The sequence below is a fragment of the Myiozetetes cayanensis genome, unplaced genomic scaffold, assembly GCF_022539395.1.
Source record: "Myiozetetes cayanensis isolate MyiCay16 unplaced genomic scaffold, myiCay2020 scf18, whole genome shotgun sequence".
NCBI classification, from domain to species: Eukaryota; Metazoa; Chordata; class Aves; order Passeriformes; family Tyrannidae; genus Myiozetetes; species Myiozetetes cayanensis.
In genome coordinates this window covers 9,304,318-9,319,988 of record NW_026087389.1, presented here as the reverse complement: position 1 = coordinate 9,319,988, position 15,671 = coordinate 9,304,318, and the positions used below count along the sequence as shown (strand labels likewise).

Below are 15,671 nucleotides of genomic sequence, written 5' to 3'. Positions count from 1 at the left end.
ACTGTGCACCTTCCTCACGTGTGCAAGGTGCCTGTTCTACGGGAGAGGAGTAGAAAATCAGAACTGACTGTGGCAGGTCTCCACTCCTGGTTACTGTGGCAGCGTGACAAATGGAAATTGAACTCTTATGTTTGCCCAAGCTTCGAGGTTTACCTCTGTTCACACCAGGGAGTCTCACCTTATACTACTGATTAGTGCACTCCATTTCACACATCAGTGGACCTACCAGGTTTTGTGACGACTGACTGTGCTGGAAAGTGTCACATTGCTGTGCTCTGTGGCTGGAAGCACCACAGAACCAGCAGAGCTCCCCTTGCAGGGCCAGTGTTTGTTGTCAGTGATGTAAATACTGTTTAAGTGCCAGCATAAGCACAGTCACAGAAAAATGCCTGGCAGTGTTGAAGCAGAACTAATAGAACCACAGCTTGTGTATGGCTAGAAACTTGTTCACTAGAATACTGAGCAGCCAGTATTCTAAAAAGGATATTAAAAATTGAAGAGGGTGTCATAAATAGACACAGAAATGATTTGAGGACTGGAGAAGGTGCTTCAGCTCAAAGCTGAAGTTCTCAGTCTGTTTAGCTAATCACTAAGGTGATGGAGGGTTGACTTGATTAATGTGTAAGTACATTTGCAGGGAGAAAATACTGTTTCTAAAGCACTCTTCAGTCTGGGGAGGAAGAGCTGCACAAGCAGCAATATCTGCAATCTGAAATCAGACCTTCAGATAAGGAAAAGCAGTCTTGCATGTTATTTTTGAAGATGATCTGTTGGAACATGCTGCCAAAGGAGTAATGAGCTGTCACCCCTAGCTGAGGTGCTTCTCTGGGCAGAGATGTTGCCAAGTGCAAGCTTCAGGCTGTACTTGGGGCAACTGAACAAAACTTTCTAGTTTGTGGTATAGAGAGATCAGACTGGATAATTAAATGATTCCTTCTGACATAAGCACAAGATAAGATTGAACTGGGCAGATAAAAGACTTTCATGTTTTTCTGCCCCAGGCTGAATGTGTTCCCCATTTCCCTACTCTTTTGTGGCTCTGCAGGTTTCATGGCAGAGCAATATATTCTTTGTGTGACACTACTCTTCAGTGTGGTTACATGCACATGTGCACATATGCAAGCGCACAGCCAGTGTTCCATTGCTGGTGGTCAGATGTCCCTTGTACCACTAACACTTTTACCATGAAATGCATCCCTTTCCTTTCCTTTTCCTTGCCAGTGCTGTCCTGTTTTCCTTGATCTAGTTCTGATTGATCAAACCACTGAAATTCCCTGCATCTTCTCATGACACAGTGGTCGAGTGACAAGCTTGGGCTTGTTCTGATGTTTTTCACCTGTATGTCTTGTAGTGCTGGAGGTCTCTGAGTTCACAGCCCTTCTGTGGTGCTGCTGCTTCTTAGGGGTTATTGCAGAAGTCCAGTGCCTGTCTGGAACAGTGGGAGAGGGTCATCCCTCAGCCCTCAGCCTGCTGGGGACATTTTCAAAGGCCAAAGAGCTGAGCAAAGTGCTTGGGTTGTGGGAATAGGCTGCAGACCTTGGCCTGCACACCCCATCATGCTGCTTGCATCCCATACACAGCTGTAACATGGCTGAGCCACCTGGTGAAGTGCACGTGAGCAGAGGCTGCAGAACTGGGTCAGTGCTCCACAGGTGTTTGCTGCCTCTGAGCACGGTCTGCTTGGAGCTCTGGGGCTGCAGGCCAGCAGGTCCTGTGCCAGCTGGGCAGACATTAGGGATGGCCTTTCATTGTTTCATTTGCCTAGCTGGTATCTTGTCCCTGAGTGCCTTTTGCAGAGGATGGGGGGATTGATACCAAGGGGAAGGTCTGTCACTCTGAGGAATGGCCCTGTGGTTACTTCTGTTTCATTGCTATTCTGGGCAGAGCAACTCTGAACTGCAGAGCAGCCTTTTGCTGTGAGCAGACCCTTACCCTCAGTATTTCTCTTTCTGCAGAGCTGGGACCTTGTACAACAGACACAGAACTACCTGAAGCTGCTGATCTCCATCATCAACAGTGATGGTAAGGCAAACTCCTTGTTCCCAACAGCGTAGCTGGAGCAATCACTGTCCCTGGAAGAACAGCTGATGTGTGCCACTGTGGATCGACTCCCAAATACAGAAGAGTCACTCTATAGAGAGCTTCACTTGTCTCCCTGCAGAATGGGGTGATGGTCCTACCATCTCAGGTCCAGCTCCCCTCTTAGAGAGGGACTTGCTGATTCCTTGAAAACTCTCTCCTCCCATGCATGAAGGGATATCTGAGAAGTTAACCTAATGTTTTACTACTTTAAACCTGAAGAGAAGAAACATTTGTTTCCTCTGCTTGTTGATTCTTGCTCTTGTTTTGCTGGACACCTATGTTTTGTCCTCCTGGCACAGGGTCTCATTTGTTGCCTGTTCAAGTGCCCCTTCCCCTCTCTTTCATTGCAGCCACCCCAAATTTTTGAAGAGTGTCTGTTGCCCCATGTGGCATCCCATTCACTCCAGTGCTGATGTGGGGATAGATTGTGATATTGGACTGCAACTTGGTGGATGTATGTTCTGGGTAACAAAATGATGTTCATTGGTAATGTAGTCGAGTTCATTACTTGAGGAGAAGGTGTGCTTGTAGCATTGGTCTTACTTTTCTGGTCCTTTTGTACTAGGGAAAGTTTGTCATAGATAGAAACCGACCTGAATTACACTAATGACTTCGTGTCCTGAGCAGCTGTCAGGACCAGGACAGCACATCAGCTGGTGCTGCTGATAACCCAGGACACTCCGAGCAATTTGTTGGCTGCCGTATTCAAGACAGAATGTTCTGGCTTGGTGGCTGAGCTCTGCTCTTGAGCCTGGGCTGTGGGGACAGAGGGGAACTTGTCTCTACACATTTGCCATATAAAAGACATTGCTCTCATTGCAACATCCTTTTTTTTTTTTTTTTTTTTCTACCCCTGTGTGGAACAGATGACAGCGGGCTCCTGGTGCACTGTATATCCGGCTGGGATCGAACTCCTCTCTTCATCTCCTTACTGCGCCTCTCCTTGTGGGCTGTGAGTACCTGGCTGACCTCTCTGTTTCTGGGGGTGATTGCTTGGAGAATGAGTGACTGTCACCAGGAAGTGGTGGTGGAGCAGTTAATGTTCCTAATATTCCTTCAGACATGCTATCACAGGCAGGTGGAGGAAGCTGGGCATCTTGGATCGCCATGACAGTGTTCATCAGATCCTGAATTCCCAAGGCCCAGCTCCCAGGGCTGCTACCTGAAGGTTGTTCTTGTTTCCTTTGCAGGATGGGTTGATCCACACGTCCCTGGAACCATCTGAGATTCTCTACCTGACAGTGGCCTATGACTGGTTTCTCTTTGGGTAGGCATGATCAGTTTTTATCACGTGTGCATCCCTGCACAGCAGGGGAGAGGCCTTCAGGGGTCCTCTTTGGTGTTTGTTCGCAACCAAAGGTGGATGTTTGGGCAGTTCCCAGTGAGCTGGGGCAAGAAGGGCTGATGCCTTTTTTTATCTGAGATCTCAGGCATCTGGCCATCCTTGACAGGTTGTACTCTTCTGCTGATTCTGGTGTGAGACTGAGCTTCCCTTGCTCTCTTTCCAGGCACATGTTAGTCGATCGACTCAGTAAAGGAGAAGAGGTGAGTATCCCATCTGGGGCAGTGACTGAGCACTGCTTTGTGTTCTCAGGATATTTGTTTACGGTAGCAGCATTCACTCCCTGCCTCTAGTAATATCAGTGTTTGGGCTTTAAAAAGATTGTTCAGGTGCTGGAGATACGAGGTAGGAGCCTTGCCCTATCACTTTCTGATGCATAAGGTGTGAGGCTGCTTTTCTCTCAGGCTACACTTTTGTTGGGGGTGTCAGTCCTGCCAGTTTCCCTGCTATGCCATTACTGTTCAGGCCCCAGGTGAAAGGGTGCTGGGACTTGCTGTTCAGCTCAGCGATGAGAAGGATGCTTAAGGTGTGTGACTCCTGGGAGCTTGGAAATAAAGCTGGATAGCCTTGTGTGCTTGTCCTGAGTGCCAGCCCTCCTTCCTGGGTGCTGTAGCTGCATGTGGCTTGCATGTCATCATGGGCTCATGGAGCAGCTGGTGCTGATTCCAGTGTAGGTATTTGGTGGGGTGTGTCTTTGGGTGCACAGATGGGTCTGGGAGGCAGTTTATATTAGCTGAATTAATTCTCTTCAAATCTTTTACTGTCTGACAGCAAAAAAAGATTGCTCTGACTGTGGTTGCAGTATAGTGCAGTATCATTTTTGGATAGAGATCAAGAGATGGGGAGTGTCTAACCCTGCTGCTAATCCCCTGCTCCTCAAACTCTCACCTCACTAGGGAATCCCCTTCCTTCAAACAGGAGAGCCAAGACCCTGGCCTATTTTCCATCTTTCGGGGGCCCTAGATTAGTATCGTTCCTCCCATTCATTCCTTTCCCGGAGTTCTGCTGGCTCAAGACTGGCAGCTCTGCTCTGGTGCCTGCTTGGCCATGGATGGAGTCGGTAGCTGCAGCAGGAGAGGGGGTGTCTGGCTGCCTGCAGCACTCCCTGCTCCCCATTTCTCCCAGGAGAAGGGCACAGCTCTGCACGGCTCAGTGCAGGGGTGGCAGAGGCACAGCAGGGTGAGTGATGCAGAGCAGACTAGAGCATGGCAGGGCACAAGCTTGGGACCACAGGCGCTGCAGGTACCTTGTGCTTCCAGATGTGGTACAGCTGTGGTGCCAACCGGGAGCATGGAGCTCCGACCCTGCAAGTCCTGCTGGGTTTGCTGCTTGCCTGGGTGTATAAGCAGTTGCTGGAGGCCATCTCCTTCCCATTCTGCAGTGATGGCATAAGCACCTGCCATTTGCTTTGTGGCACGTGTGCAAGGCATTGATAAGGAGATGACTTGTACACACCTTCCTTTCTGGGCCTCCCCATGGCAGGGAGCAGAGAGTCAGCTTAACATGGAAGAGAAGGCCCAGGATGGGATGGTGTCAGCCCTTGGCACATTGGAGGCTGGTAGCTGCAGATTTTTTGCTATCTCCTTCCTGCCAGCACCTCCCCACCAAGATAAGAGGCTGCATGGAGCCTGGGGTTCATTTCTGAACCGCTCTTCTCTCTCCCTTTGCTCAGATTTTCTTTTTCTGCTTCAATTTTCTGAAGCACATCACCTCTGAGGAGTTCTCTGCTCTGAAGTCACAGAGGTAAGGAGCCTGTGCTTGCTGCTGCATGGGCTACAGAGCCAGGGAGCTTGTTAGTGCTGTTTCTTTGGGGAGATAGAAGCCCTGGTGTCCTGGCCCAGTTTTCTTTAATTTATTCTGCACTCTGAAGGCTGCAAAATGGGGCCGAGGCTTGTGAGGTGCCACGTTGTGCTCTGAAAAACTGTCCATGCTGAAATGTGCTCTGCTTAATGACTGTCCGTGGCTGCTTTAGCACAGATGAGCCCAGAGATGTGTGCTCTGGCTCGAGCAGGCTGTGCAGTGAGCTCCGTCAGGCACTGCTGGGGGGGAGAGGAGTGGCTGGGTTTTAACAGACTTCTCAGCATAAACCCCTTCTTATTTCAGGAGGGGCACAAAGAAACAAAGCCCACCCTGGAAGCTCTGAATAAGCGCATGTTATGTGCAGGTTGCCTGGTGCCACCTTCTCAAAGCATAGGGTGTGTGAGTTGGGACTGTTGGAAGTCAAATACTGCACACTGGCCCATCCCCTCTGCCCCTGCACATCTCATTCCCCACTGCTCTGATCAGCTGTGTGTGACAGAGACCTGGCTTTGACCAGCCTCCATGCAGTCCTGAAGTGTAGCTGAGGTAACTTTGTCTTTCCTTCCCCAGAAGGAAGAGTTTGCCACCTGGCTTCACCCTGGAAGAGATCTGCATGCTCAGTGAGTGCTGCTGCCAAGCATCAGTGCCCCTGGGGGTGGCAATGGTTGATTGCTTGAAGGCTTGAGTTCCCAACACCCCAAATGGGTGTGCTTCCCTTGGGACCTCATGAGAACACAGCCCCAAGGGCATGTGGATTGCCTAAAGGGAGAGAAAGTGAGACCAAGCTGGTCTTCAGGTAGCTCTGTTTTGGTTTTTTTTCTAGAGCAGAAAGACCGAGGCAGCACCACAAGCCTGAGCAGTGACTTCTCCCTGGGGATGGAGAGTTCCCCTGGAGCAGCTGGGAGCTTCACCTATGAAGCAGTGGAGCTGATGCCAGCAGGAGCACAGGCTCAAGCAGCATGGTGAGCATATAACCATTCGGTGGGCTGCCAAGCAAAAGGAGCAGGCTCTGTGCACAGTACAAAAGATACTTTTGAAATGTCTTGCCCTCCAGATCTGCTCTCTGTTGCATGGGTTTCTTAGAGTGGAGGGAGGAATTTTGGCTGTCAGAGGCTTTGCTGCAACTTGTACTACAGAGCTTCTGCATCAAAAATCGGAGACCATGTTAAAGGCTGTCAGGCAGGGATGCTTCTCTGTCCAGTGATGAAAGTAAAGCAGCTTTGCTTCATTTTCACCAATTTCACTGTTAAAACTTCATCCAGAAAAGACTTCACTACTTTTGAAAGATGATGCTGAACTACCAGAAAAATTACATTTGTCAGCAGCCTCCCCAGGGAAAAGCGGAGACAGTTTAGCTGCCCTAAAATGAAGCCTAATCAGTTTATGAAAGGGCAGTGTCTGCAGTTAGTTGTAGGTAGGCTGGATGGCCAAGAATCCCCTTCAAGCTTTAGCCCCTCTAACAACATGAAGTATGTGAGCTGAAAGCAGGTTCCTGCCCACAGCACTGCTTAGAGGCACTTCTGTGGGAGAATATGAAATTCTCAGTGCTCCCTGTTGATAAAGGGTCACCTAGAGCTTGCCTGGGGATGCTGGTGGCTGTCTGGAAGTGGGGAAGGTGTCTGGCAACTCTGCTGCTCTGGGACAGGTGTTTTACTTGCTTCTGGAGTTTCTGGTGCTGTTTGGGGATTTCAGAACCTTGCTGTAGGGTTGCCCCTCTCAGTTTAATTTTTCTCTCCTCTCCCTTAGCACATGTGAAGACTATTTTATATTGCAATTATTTTAAATTAAATCTGGGTTGTGCTGGAGGCAGTTGAAGTCCTCTGGGACTGAGCCTGCAGCCATGCTAGTGGCAGAAGCCTCTCTAAAGCACATTATGATTCTGTAATTTAACGTGCTGAAGAGAGGAAGAATCTTCCTGCAGAATCACAAAATGGAGATGGGGAGTCCCAAAATGTTTGCCAGATGAGCACAGCATCCTCTGACACACAGGGCCTACCTATCCACAGCAAAGTGACTGCAGCAAGTAGAGGACAACTTCCCACTTGCAGGGCTGCAGGGTAGTGAAATGGAAGCATTTATGTTGCTCTGAGTGCTCAGGACATACAGACTCGACTCTGCTGCACAGGACTTAAGCATGATTTTCACAATATGTGAAGTGACCAGAGCGTGCTGGAAGAGATCTGTTGCACTCATGTGGATCAGGGCTTGATTTTGTGATGTGTTTTCTAACTCTGGCTTGCATTCATTTCTCTGGGAGACATCAGGCTGTGTTGTGTCTGCTGCCCCACGGGGGATTTGGGTTGTGCTGCTGTGGGGCAAGAGCTTGGGAAGGGGGAAGGTTGTGAGCGTTGCCATGAGTGCTCAGTGAGGGGACTGGTCATGGATGTCTGCTGCAGGCTGTTGTGGTTGTGCAGGCTGGAGAATATGTAGGGCTGGACAAGCTGGGCTGTGCAGAGCATGAGCAGGGAGAGGAGGGGATGTGCTTTCTTGAGTTGTCCTGAAAACAGGTGCCCTCGAGGTCTCTGTGCAAGGAGAGACATTTGATTTTTAGCTGTACAAACCTGTTTCGTCAGGCTATGCTTAGAGATGTTGGCAGCTATGATAATATGAGATGAATAAAGCTTGAGAGAGGCTGTGGTGTGATGTTTGAGGGTGGACACCCTTCAAGAAATGAAGATATTGCACTTTCCACTGTACAATGAGCCTGTCTTTAGCTGCACTTGCTGACAGTGCTCAAGATCTCAGTTGAAGCTGTGAGATGCCTTTCCACGTTTCAGGAAGAATAACATCTTTTCTCCTTGAGTTCATTTGCTTTAGGCTTTTCTTTCTCACTTGTGTACATAGGAAGGTCTTTGTCCAATTCAGTGTGTTCTTGGAAGGAGAAATATTCTTGAGACTCTTCCAGGAAGAAAACAAACAAACAGCTGATGTAAGAAAGAAAATCTGCTGAACACAAAGTAGCACTGATGTGAATTAGTCACAAACGTGTGCCTGTTTGACATGTAGCTGGATGGTACTGTGAGCTAAGGCCCAGCGCAGCACTGAACAGTGAATCATGACCAAGTCTGAATGTGCTGGCTAGGAAAGCAGCCAGAGCCGTTCTGGGCTGTCAGCAGAGGCAAGGAGAGGACCGAAGTGCACCTACATGTGGAGTACTTACTGTCAGCTCTGCGCACGTGGCCAGAAGCGTGGTCAGTGGTGCCTGAAGGGAATTGCTAAAAGGCAAAACAACCCTGGTGGTGTGTCCCTGCCGCCCTCGGTGCGCACGAACACCCACCTGGGCCGATACGCTCGTGGAGCTGGAGCAGATTGAAATGGTCTTTCCCCGCTGGGAGGCCCCTTGCTCGAGGCATTTTTACTGCTAGACTAAACAAAGCAATCGCTGTGTGTGTGTGGGCTGGTGCATTCTCCCATCTCTGATTTCCAGGTCACGTGGATGGTGATCTATAAAAGAATGGGCTAAGACGGGCTGAGCTCAGTGTACCCCCCTCACTGAGTGGGGTGAATCACAGTTCCTTGAGAGGGAGGAGGGCGGGTCCAGTGGGAACAAGAGCCCGTAGCTGCTGGGGTAAAATCCAACCTGTGGTAGAAGGGCTTCCTAGCTGGAGTACACAGAAAAGCCAGCTTCTCACCCATGTCCTCCATCCCACAGGAGGAAAAGCTGTGCATCATCACCACAAGCTGTGCTCTGGAGCAGGGCACAGCAGTCTGAAGACAGGCTGCCTTCCACAGGGGTGGTTGAAGTCAAGTCCTCCAGCTCTTCCTCATCAACCCATTCTGATAACTTCCTGAGGATTGGAAGCAGCCCACTAGAAGTGCCCAGATCCAGGTGAGATGGGACAGAAGAGAGTATTTCTCAACAAAATAAGTGTCTCATAAAGGGAGTGCAGGGCTGCACTTGTGTGGCTCTGGGGACACTGGAGCACATGTGTTTGTATCTACAAACAAGCCTCAGGAGGCCTGCTCCTCTCTATGCTTGTCTGGATTGCTGGCCATTAAATACAGACACTCCTGCCTCAGCCCCTGGAGGACTGAGGAGCTGTGCCAGTAACAGCCAGCTGTCTGTTCTGCCTGTCCTCAGCGCGTGCCTCAACTCCATGAGCTCTGGCATCTCTGCATCCTGCATGCTTGGAGCTCACAGCACTTTCTCTAACGCACTCGCTGGGGTTTGAAATGGCTGTGGTGTTTGGGGAAGGAAGCTTTTCTTACCAAGCAGACCTCACTCTGCATCTAACCTGTCCCTCTTTCCACCTGCTAACCCTCCTGATGCTGCAGGTTGGGAAAAACTCTGGGTGCTGGTGGCAAGCAGAGGTAGGAGTCTGCTGAGAGCAAGCTGCGAGTGCCACACCGGCACAAAGGATTCCGCCTGGAAGGCTGTGTGTTCCTGCTGGGCAGCTGGGGAATGGGGACCCTGGACCTGAGCCTAATCTCATGCCATAACAAAGGATATTCTGGCACCCTTCCGGAGACTGATGCTGCGACAGGGCAGAGTCGAGCAGTGAGCTAGGCTAGGGAAGAAAGAGCAGAGCCTGTGGAGCAAACACCGTGTGTTTAGGCCAACAGGGAATAAAGAGGCTCTTAGATAAGAGGTTGCTGTTAACAGCGTCAAATGCCTGTGTAGTCTCTGCAGGTTTTCCGATGAGCCTTTTTCTAGTGATTCCAAAACAGCCACCAGCCAAATTTTAGGGCTGTCTCATCATATGGAAAATAAAATGACAAACAAGTAAAGCATTGAAAATTTATGAGACTTTCTTAACTAGTTTCTTGATTTCAGAGGAAAACCAGTGTCTGACAGTTTTCATAAATGATGCTAACTGTTCTCCCCAGGGAAGGACGGGGGTAAGGAGGGGTTTGAGTTGTTGCTGGGGTCCACTTCTACATTCTCTGTAAGATGAAGTGAATCTCCCAGGAATAGAATAAAATAACTGGAGAGAAAACAGCTCATCTTGGGAGCTGCTTTGTTCACGACGGTAGTGCCGCAGTTCCTGTGTGTGGTCTCATGCCATTCCCAAGGCCTGACAGGCTGTTCAGGGCTGGTGGCAAGCTTGCAGCAGTGCTCTGGAAGAAGCAGTTTATGATGCTTTAGCCAGACTCTGCTCTGCAAGAACAAAGAGGAGAAACAGAGGAGGCAGAAGAGCACCATGGGAGGGGTTAGGGTTGCCTTGTCAGACACTGACACAGGTTACACTTTTTGGGGCATGAGCATGGTTATGTTTTCTCCAGAGAGAGATTCTCTTACTCCACTTGGCTTTGGTCTCCCTGCTTAGACTATGTTAGTCTGAATTAGTCTGGTGAGCTCCATGCAGGTAATGGATATCACAGTACCTTCAGTCGTCATTCTCCACCCTGAAGGAAAGAATGAGTCCCGTTTTGGGGTGGAGAAGGAGTGTATCTGTGATGGAAAGAAGAGGTAAATTCTGTCCCTCACCTCCTGAAAAATGGTGGGACTAAGATGAAAAAGCAGGAGCACAGAGATTGATCAGGATGCCAAAAATACCTTTATCCCTGCAGTGCTGCTTGCACTTAACACCCAAGGCTCTTAAGATGAAGAAACCACTGTACTTGACTTCCTGATCCTCTGTTTGTGTGGCCATAGCAACAAAACACTTTTCTCAACTGCTGCTGCAGTGGTTAAAATGGTTGCTTGCCAGCAGGCAGCCTTCAGGTAGTTCAGGTCAACAGCCCAGTTCAGGTGCTGGCAGGCAGGGGAGCTCTGGAGGGAACAGGAAGGCAGGACAGGTGAGCAGGGCCTGGGAGGGGAACTGGACTGTCCTAAAAGAAGGGGTTACAAATGCCCAATGAGACAATGGGAGCCAAGCCCCACTCCTGACCAGGATGGCCTCACAGTTAGCAGGCTGCTGCTGCTGTCACCTCGCCAGCCCATCTTGTGCATTCTTCTCTGATCCAGACCTTTAAATCCCAGGATGGTTCTTGTTAGGCAAAGCAATACAAAGACAAATTCCTGACAATCCTTCTGGCTTTTTCCAACACTATGGTAAGATCACATCTGCCGAGGACAAACATGCAGGAAGATACTATGCAGACTATTTGCAGAGTAGGACAAGATGCTGCTAGTTCTACAGACAGAGAGCTCTGAGTATGGCAGACAGCTTGCCTTTAATCAAACCCCCTGCATGCAAGGGGGTAACAGCTTACAAACCATGTCCTGTGTTTGCATTTGACACAGTCTGAGTGTCCCATGACACTGCAGAAAAAATCTGTATCTGTGTCAGGGATTTAGCGTGTGCGTACATGGCACTAATGTGGATTAGCAGCTGGATAATCTTTGGTTGAATGTGCTTTTGCTAAGTCAATTAAACAAAACCCAAAGTCCTTTGATCTGGAGAGTCAAGATTTGCAGGAGTTAAATTGCAGAGGATCTGCTTTGACCAACAGCCACAGAGAACTCCCTTATTTTATTTAAGGTCTGCAGATGGCTCACCTCTGGGTCTGGAAGTCCAGTGAGAACAGAGCCAGGCAGAGAAGCTGCTGCCCCTTGACTTTGGGTGTTTTGTTAGTCGTGAGAAGACTACATGTCTTGTTCCTTACAGCCACCTTGCTCAGAAGGTGGTTTATCTGTGATGTGACAGCTTGGGATAGTAACCACAGCAGGAGAGGAATTGTTTACAGGAATGTTTTCTGTAATTATTGCGCGACTGTGCCACAAAATGGGCTTGCCGGCTGGCACATGACGTTCTGCAGTCAGAAATGGTTGTGCTCGCAGAGGACGGGCTGCTCGGGCACTATCAGCCTGTAGATAACTGCCTGGGATCCAGCCAGGGCTCTCAGTACTTGGCAGAGAGCCATACTCCTTGCCAGCATTTCCCACGCAAAGGTGGGAAGGGCTGCCCTTTACTCCAGGTTGCCACAGTCTGCCTGCGCGTACAGAACCTACTTAACGCTTCGGTTTGAGGCACACAACATATGCTGGCAAATGAGCTGCTTCCCAAATAGTCCTAGGTGTGTAGAAATACGTCAGGTGAGCGGGGGCAGCACGGGGCAGGATGGGAGCCTTGCTGTTGGCACTTGGCACCCATCTCCGTGACGTATTAGGAAAGAGAAGGATCCCTGAGTGTTGCTCTGCCTCCGGTGTTGGCTCTCCTCTGGCAGGCGAGTGTCCATGTGCTCTGAAATGCTCTGCCTTGTGCAGCATGTTGCATGGGAAGCACTGACCTAATTAAAAGGAACCATTCCAGGCTAGGAGCTGCCAGTTTATGGCCTGCGAGAGGTCCTTCCTTGTGTGAAGGAACAGCTTGCAGCTCATCTCTGTTTTGCTAATTTAATTTTGTTAATCTTGCACTTTTGAGGGAGTTTCTTCCCACTCATGGACCTGAAGAGGTGGGTGTGTGAAGCTCACTTTGATTCTTTTTCTGTCTGCCATTAGATGTCTGTGGCAGAGACAGTGACTTGAAGACATGCTGTATCTCATCTCCTCCTGACATCCATGTCAGCTTTGCTGTCACTGTCCTGCTGCTTCCCCAGAGCCTCAGTGCTGCCCTCACAGCTAGCCAGCCTCTGCCATGGCTGTCAAATGTTGCAAACATGTTGTTCTTACAGATCTGGGGTCTGGTCCTGGTGTCCCAGCAGCTCCAGTTTGCTCCAAGAGCCTCTGCAGTGAGACTTTCCAAGGAGCCTTCAGGGTAGAAATAACAGGAAGACTTTCACCTCTAGCACTGACTGGATTGCACTGGGGTGCAGTCACCCCAGAGATCTGGTCTTGGTTTCAGGCCAAGCTCAGCTTTTAAGAAGCTCTGCTGCCCTTGCAGTGCAAACACAAGATTTCCCATGCCCTGCCTTCTCAGCCTTGGTCTCTGCTGTCTCTCAGGGCTGTTCAAGATGTTTGTTGGTTGTGACACTTCCTCAGGAGCCTCCCTGGAGAAGACTTTGGGAATAAAGAGGAAAGTCTGCCACGATATCTTAGCTCTGCTGGCTAGGCTCAGATCTCTGTGCCGGGAGAGAGGTGACCTGAACTCATTGCAGAGTCAATCAGTTTATTCAGTTAATTGACAAGTGTTTATTCTGCTGCCTGGAAGCAAGACAAGGAATTGGCTGCCTTGAACTCCTAGACCCCAGTGTTGTTAGGTTAGATGTAACCTTACTAAACTTGCACAGCTGGCTGACAGGGTTGGGGACCCCAGCAAGGGCTGGAGGGCTAGAGAGTCACTGAGAGTCAGTCTTGTAGGAGGTACGTGACGCTTTTATCAATGCTGTTCAAGACAGGATTCAAAAGATGACTTGATCTACCTCCAAGATGTGGTGTAAGATCAGTCTAATCTTAGCTGACAAACATGGAAGGTGACCAGCAGCTGCAGGATAAGACCACACACCCAAACCAGGAAACAATTTTCTGTTCACCTTCTTTAGCACAGAGTTACCTGACTGGTGTGGTTGTTGATATTGGGCAGAGGGACACTTTTACTGTCCCTGGTGCCCTGGATCATGACTTTCCATGTAGGCACAGTCTCCTGGGCAGGCTCTGGATACTGTTCTCCCTTTGCAAGAGCTGCAGAGCTCTGCTCAGTTCTTTTCACCTTCATCTGGAGATCCTGGTGCAGCCCAGGCCCTCCTCTGCCATTCAGACTCACTCCCTCCAGAACCTTTGTTTCTGCCTGACTACAAACCTATCCTCTGTTCAGCACTCATTAGTTTTCTAGCAGAATCTTGTCCTTGCCTGCTTTCAGCCTGAACCCATTGCCTATGGACTCTTCACTGCTTTAGCTCAATTTCTTGTCACTGCGTATGACATTCTCATTTTTCTTGTCTGGCTGTGCTGTACTCTTGGGGAGGTGACATCCTCCCCTTCTCTCTGCACTGAAGCAGTATTCCTCCGTGCTTCTCCCTGGCTTCCTGCACTGTTCCCAGCATGGCACCATGCTCTTGGCCCAAATGCTCTGCCTGCTCTCCTTCACACTGACTTCCTCCACTTTATCTTCCAAAGGCAGGAAGAGGTGTAGATGTCACTGAAGAGCTTCTCCCCTTCCCTTACAAATTCCTTGCTTTCCAGGGAAAGTTATCCCTGTCTGATCTTCACAAGGTCTTCCTAAAAGTGTATGCTGCACTTTTGCTTTCAGTGAAGCGCCTTCATTCTTACTTTGGCATTATGTACCCCAGGAAAGACCTTTTTGCAAGAAGGGGTTCTCCCAGTACTCTGACCCTCACTCCTTGGTTCACTGAGCAGCCAAAGAACAAGAACAGGTGAAGCTCTGCCCTTCCTGATTTCTGCTGTGATGCCCTTCCAGAGCCTCAGCTGCCAGACACGGGTGTTACCCCCAGACTGCAGCTGTGATGGGAAGCTGACATGCAGGGAGCTGTGTGACTCCCCTTCTCTGCTTGCACAGCCAGCTTAGGACCGTGTTTCAGACTGCTCAAACTTGGCTGTATTGATCAGACCAGTTAAATGGCAGGCCTGGAATTAGATCGAGGTTGCAAATAGGTTTCCTGCTGTGCATCCCTTCCCACCATTGCCTTCCAGTCTTGCTCAGGTCCTTCTTGCTGTGGGAGGTCCTGTCTTCCTGGCTGTTCTCCTGGTCCCTTGGGGAGCAGCTGCAGTGCGCCACTGCTATTCTTAGCTGTGAAGACAGCGTGCAAGTACCTGGCCCAGCAGAGCTGGAGCTGGTGCACTGCTCTCTGCCCAGCAGAACTCAGATAAATTATCCAGAAGATCTTGGTAGTGTGTAATTGAGCAGCTCTGCCACAGGCTGTGCTTCCAGCTATGTACACTCTGCTGTGCAGCAAGGCACAGTAATTGCTTGCTCCCTTGGAAGCCAAGAGCTCTGGGTTTGTCTCAAGTGATTGTGCCCTCTTCTCCAAGATTTTGGAGGGACGCCTTGGATTTACTTACCATGTTTCATGCTTCCTTGTTTCCTGGTGGGAGGTTGCATACATCAAACAGTTATCCTCCCTTGGCTGTTTATCCTGTCTTAAAGATGTATTGTCACCTGGTTTCCAGCACAGTCCTTTCTTCTAACACAAGAATAAAAAGTTCAGGTGCCTGGAGGGAGGTGCCTTGGGGGTGTCTTGAGCGTTGCTCTGTTCAGATTTGGTGGGAATGCCTCAAGAGTGATCTGCTTTCTAACTGCTGCCGTTACAAGGATCTCTAAATCTTTCTCAGCACTAACCAAGTCACAACCTTCATTCACTGTTCTGCCCTGGGATGTGCTAACAGCTACAACAAGCAACAGGGGAATGCCCCCTGTACAGCACAACATCCACATTCAGGGCAAGATGTGCTGTTGCATCTCACTAATGGGTTTCTCGGTTCTGCATGGCTATCTGCTTCTTGCTGGCTGTCTCCTGTCCGGCTCCCGGTGTGCTCCTGCTGCTTTGTCGGCCCCAGCCAGCTTGGCTCTGCCCTCGCTTTCAAAGGCAAGGCTTGGCCTGGGGCCCAGCCAGAGCTGCTTGTTGCACCCTGGGCCCCGAGTGTCAACGCTGCTGGCACAGGCGCTGC

At 49.8% G+C, this 15,671-nt stretch overlaps 1 protein-coding gene across 1 annotated transcript in view; it reads left to right on the top strand.

The window, feature by feature from the left end:
• Positions 1 to 15,671, top strand: part of MTMR14 (myotubularin related protein 14) — a 31,972-nt gene that overhangs the window by 12,472 nt on the left and 3,829 nt on the right. Inside the window, 8 exon segments of the mRNA XM_050313122.1 lie at positions 1,956 to 2,022; positions 2,949 to 3,034; positions 3,273 to 3,349; positions 3,591 to 3,627; positions 5,097 to 5,167; positions 5,795 to 5,844; positions 6,048 to 6,186; positions 8,877 to 9,053. Coding sequence (XP_050169079.1) covers positions 1,956 to 2,022; positions 2,949 to 3,034; positions 3,273 to 3,349; positions 3,591 to 3,627; positions 5,097 to 5,167; positions 5,795 to 5,844; positions 6,048 to 6,186; positions 8,877 to 9,053 — 704 coding nt within the window.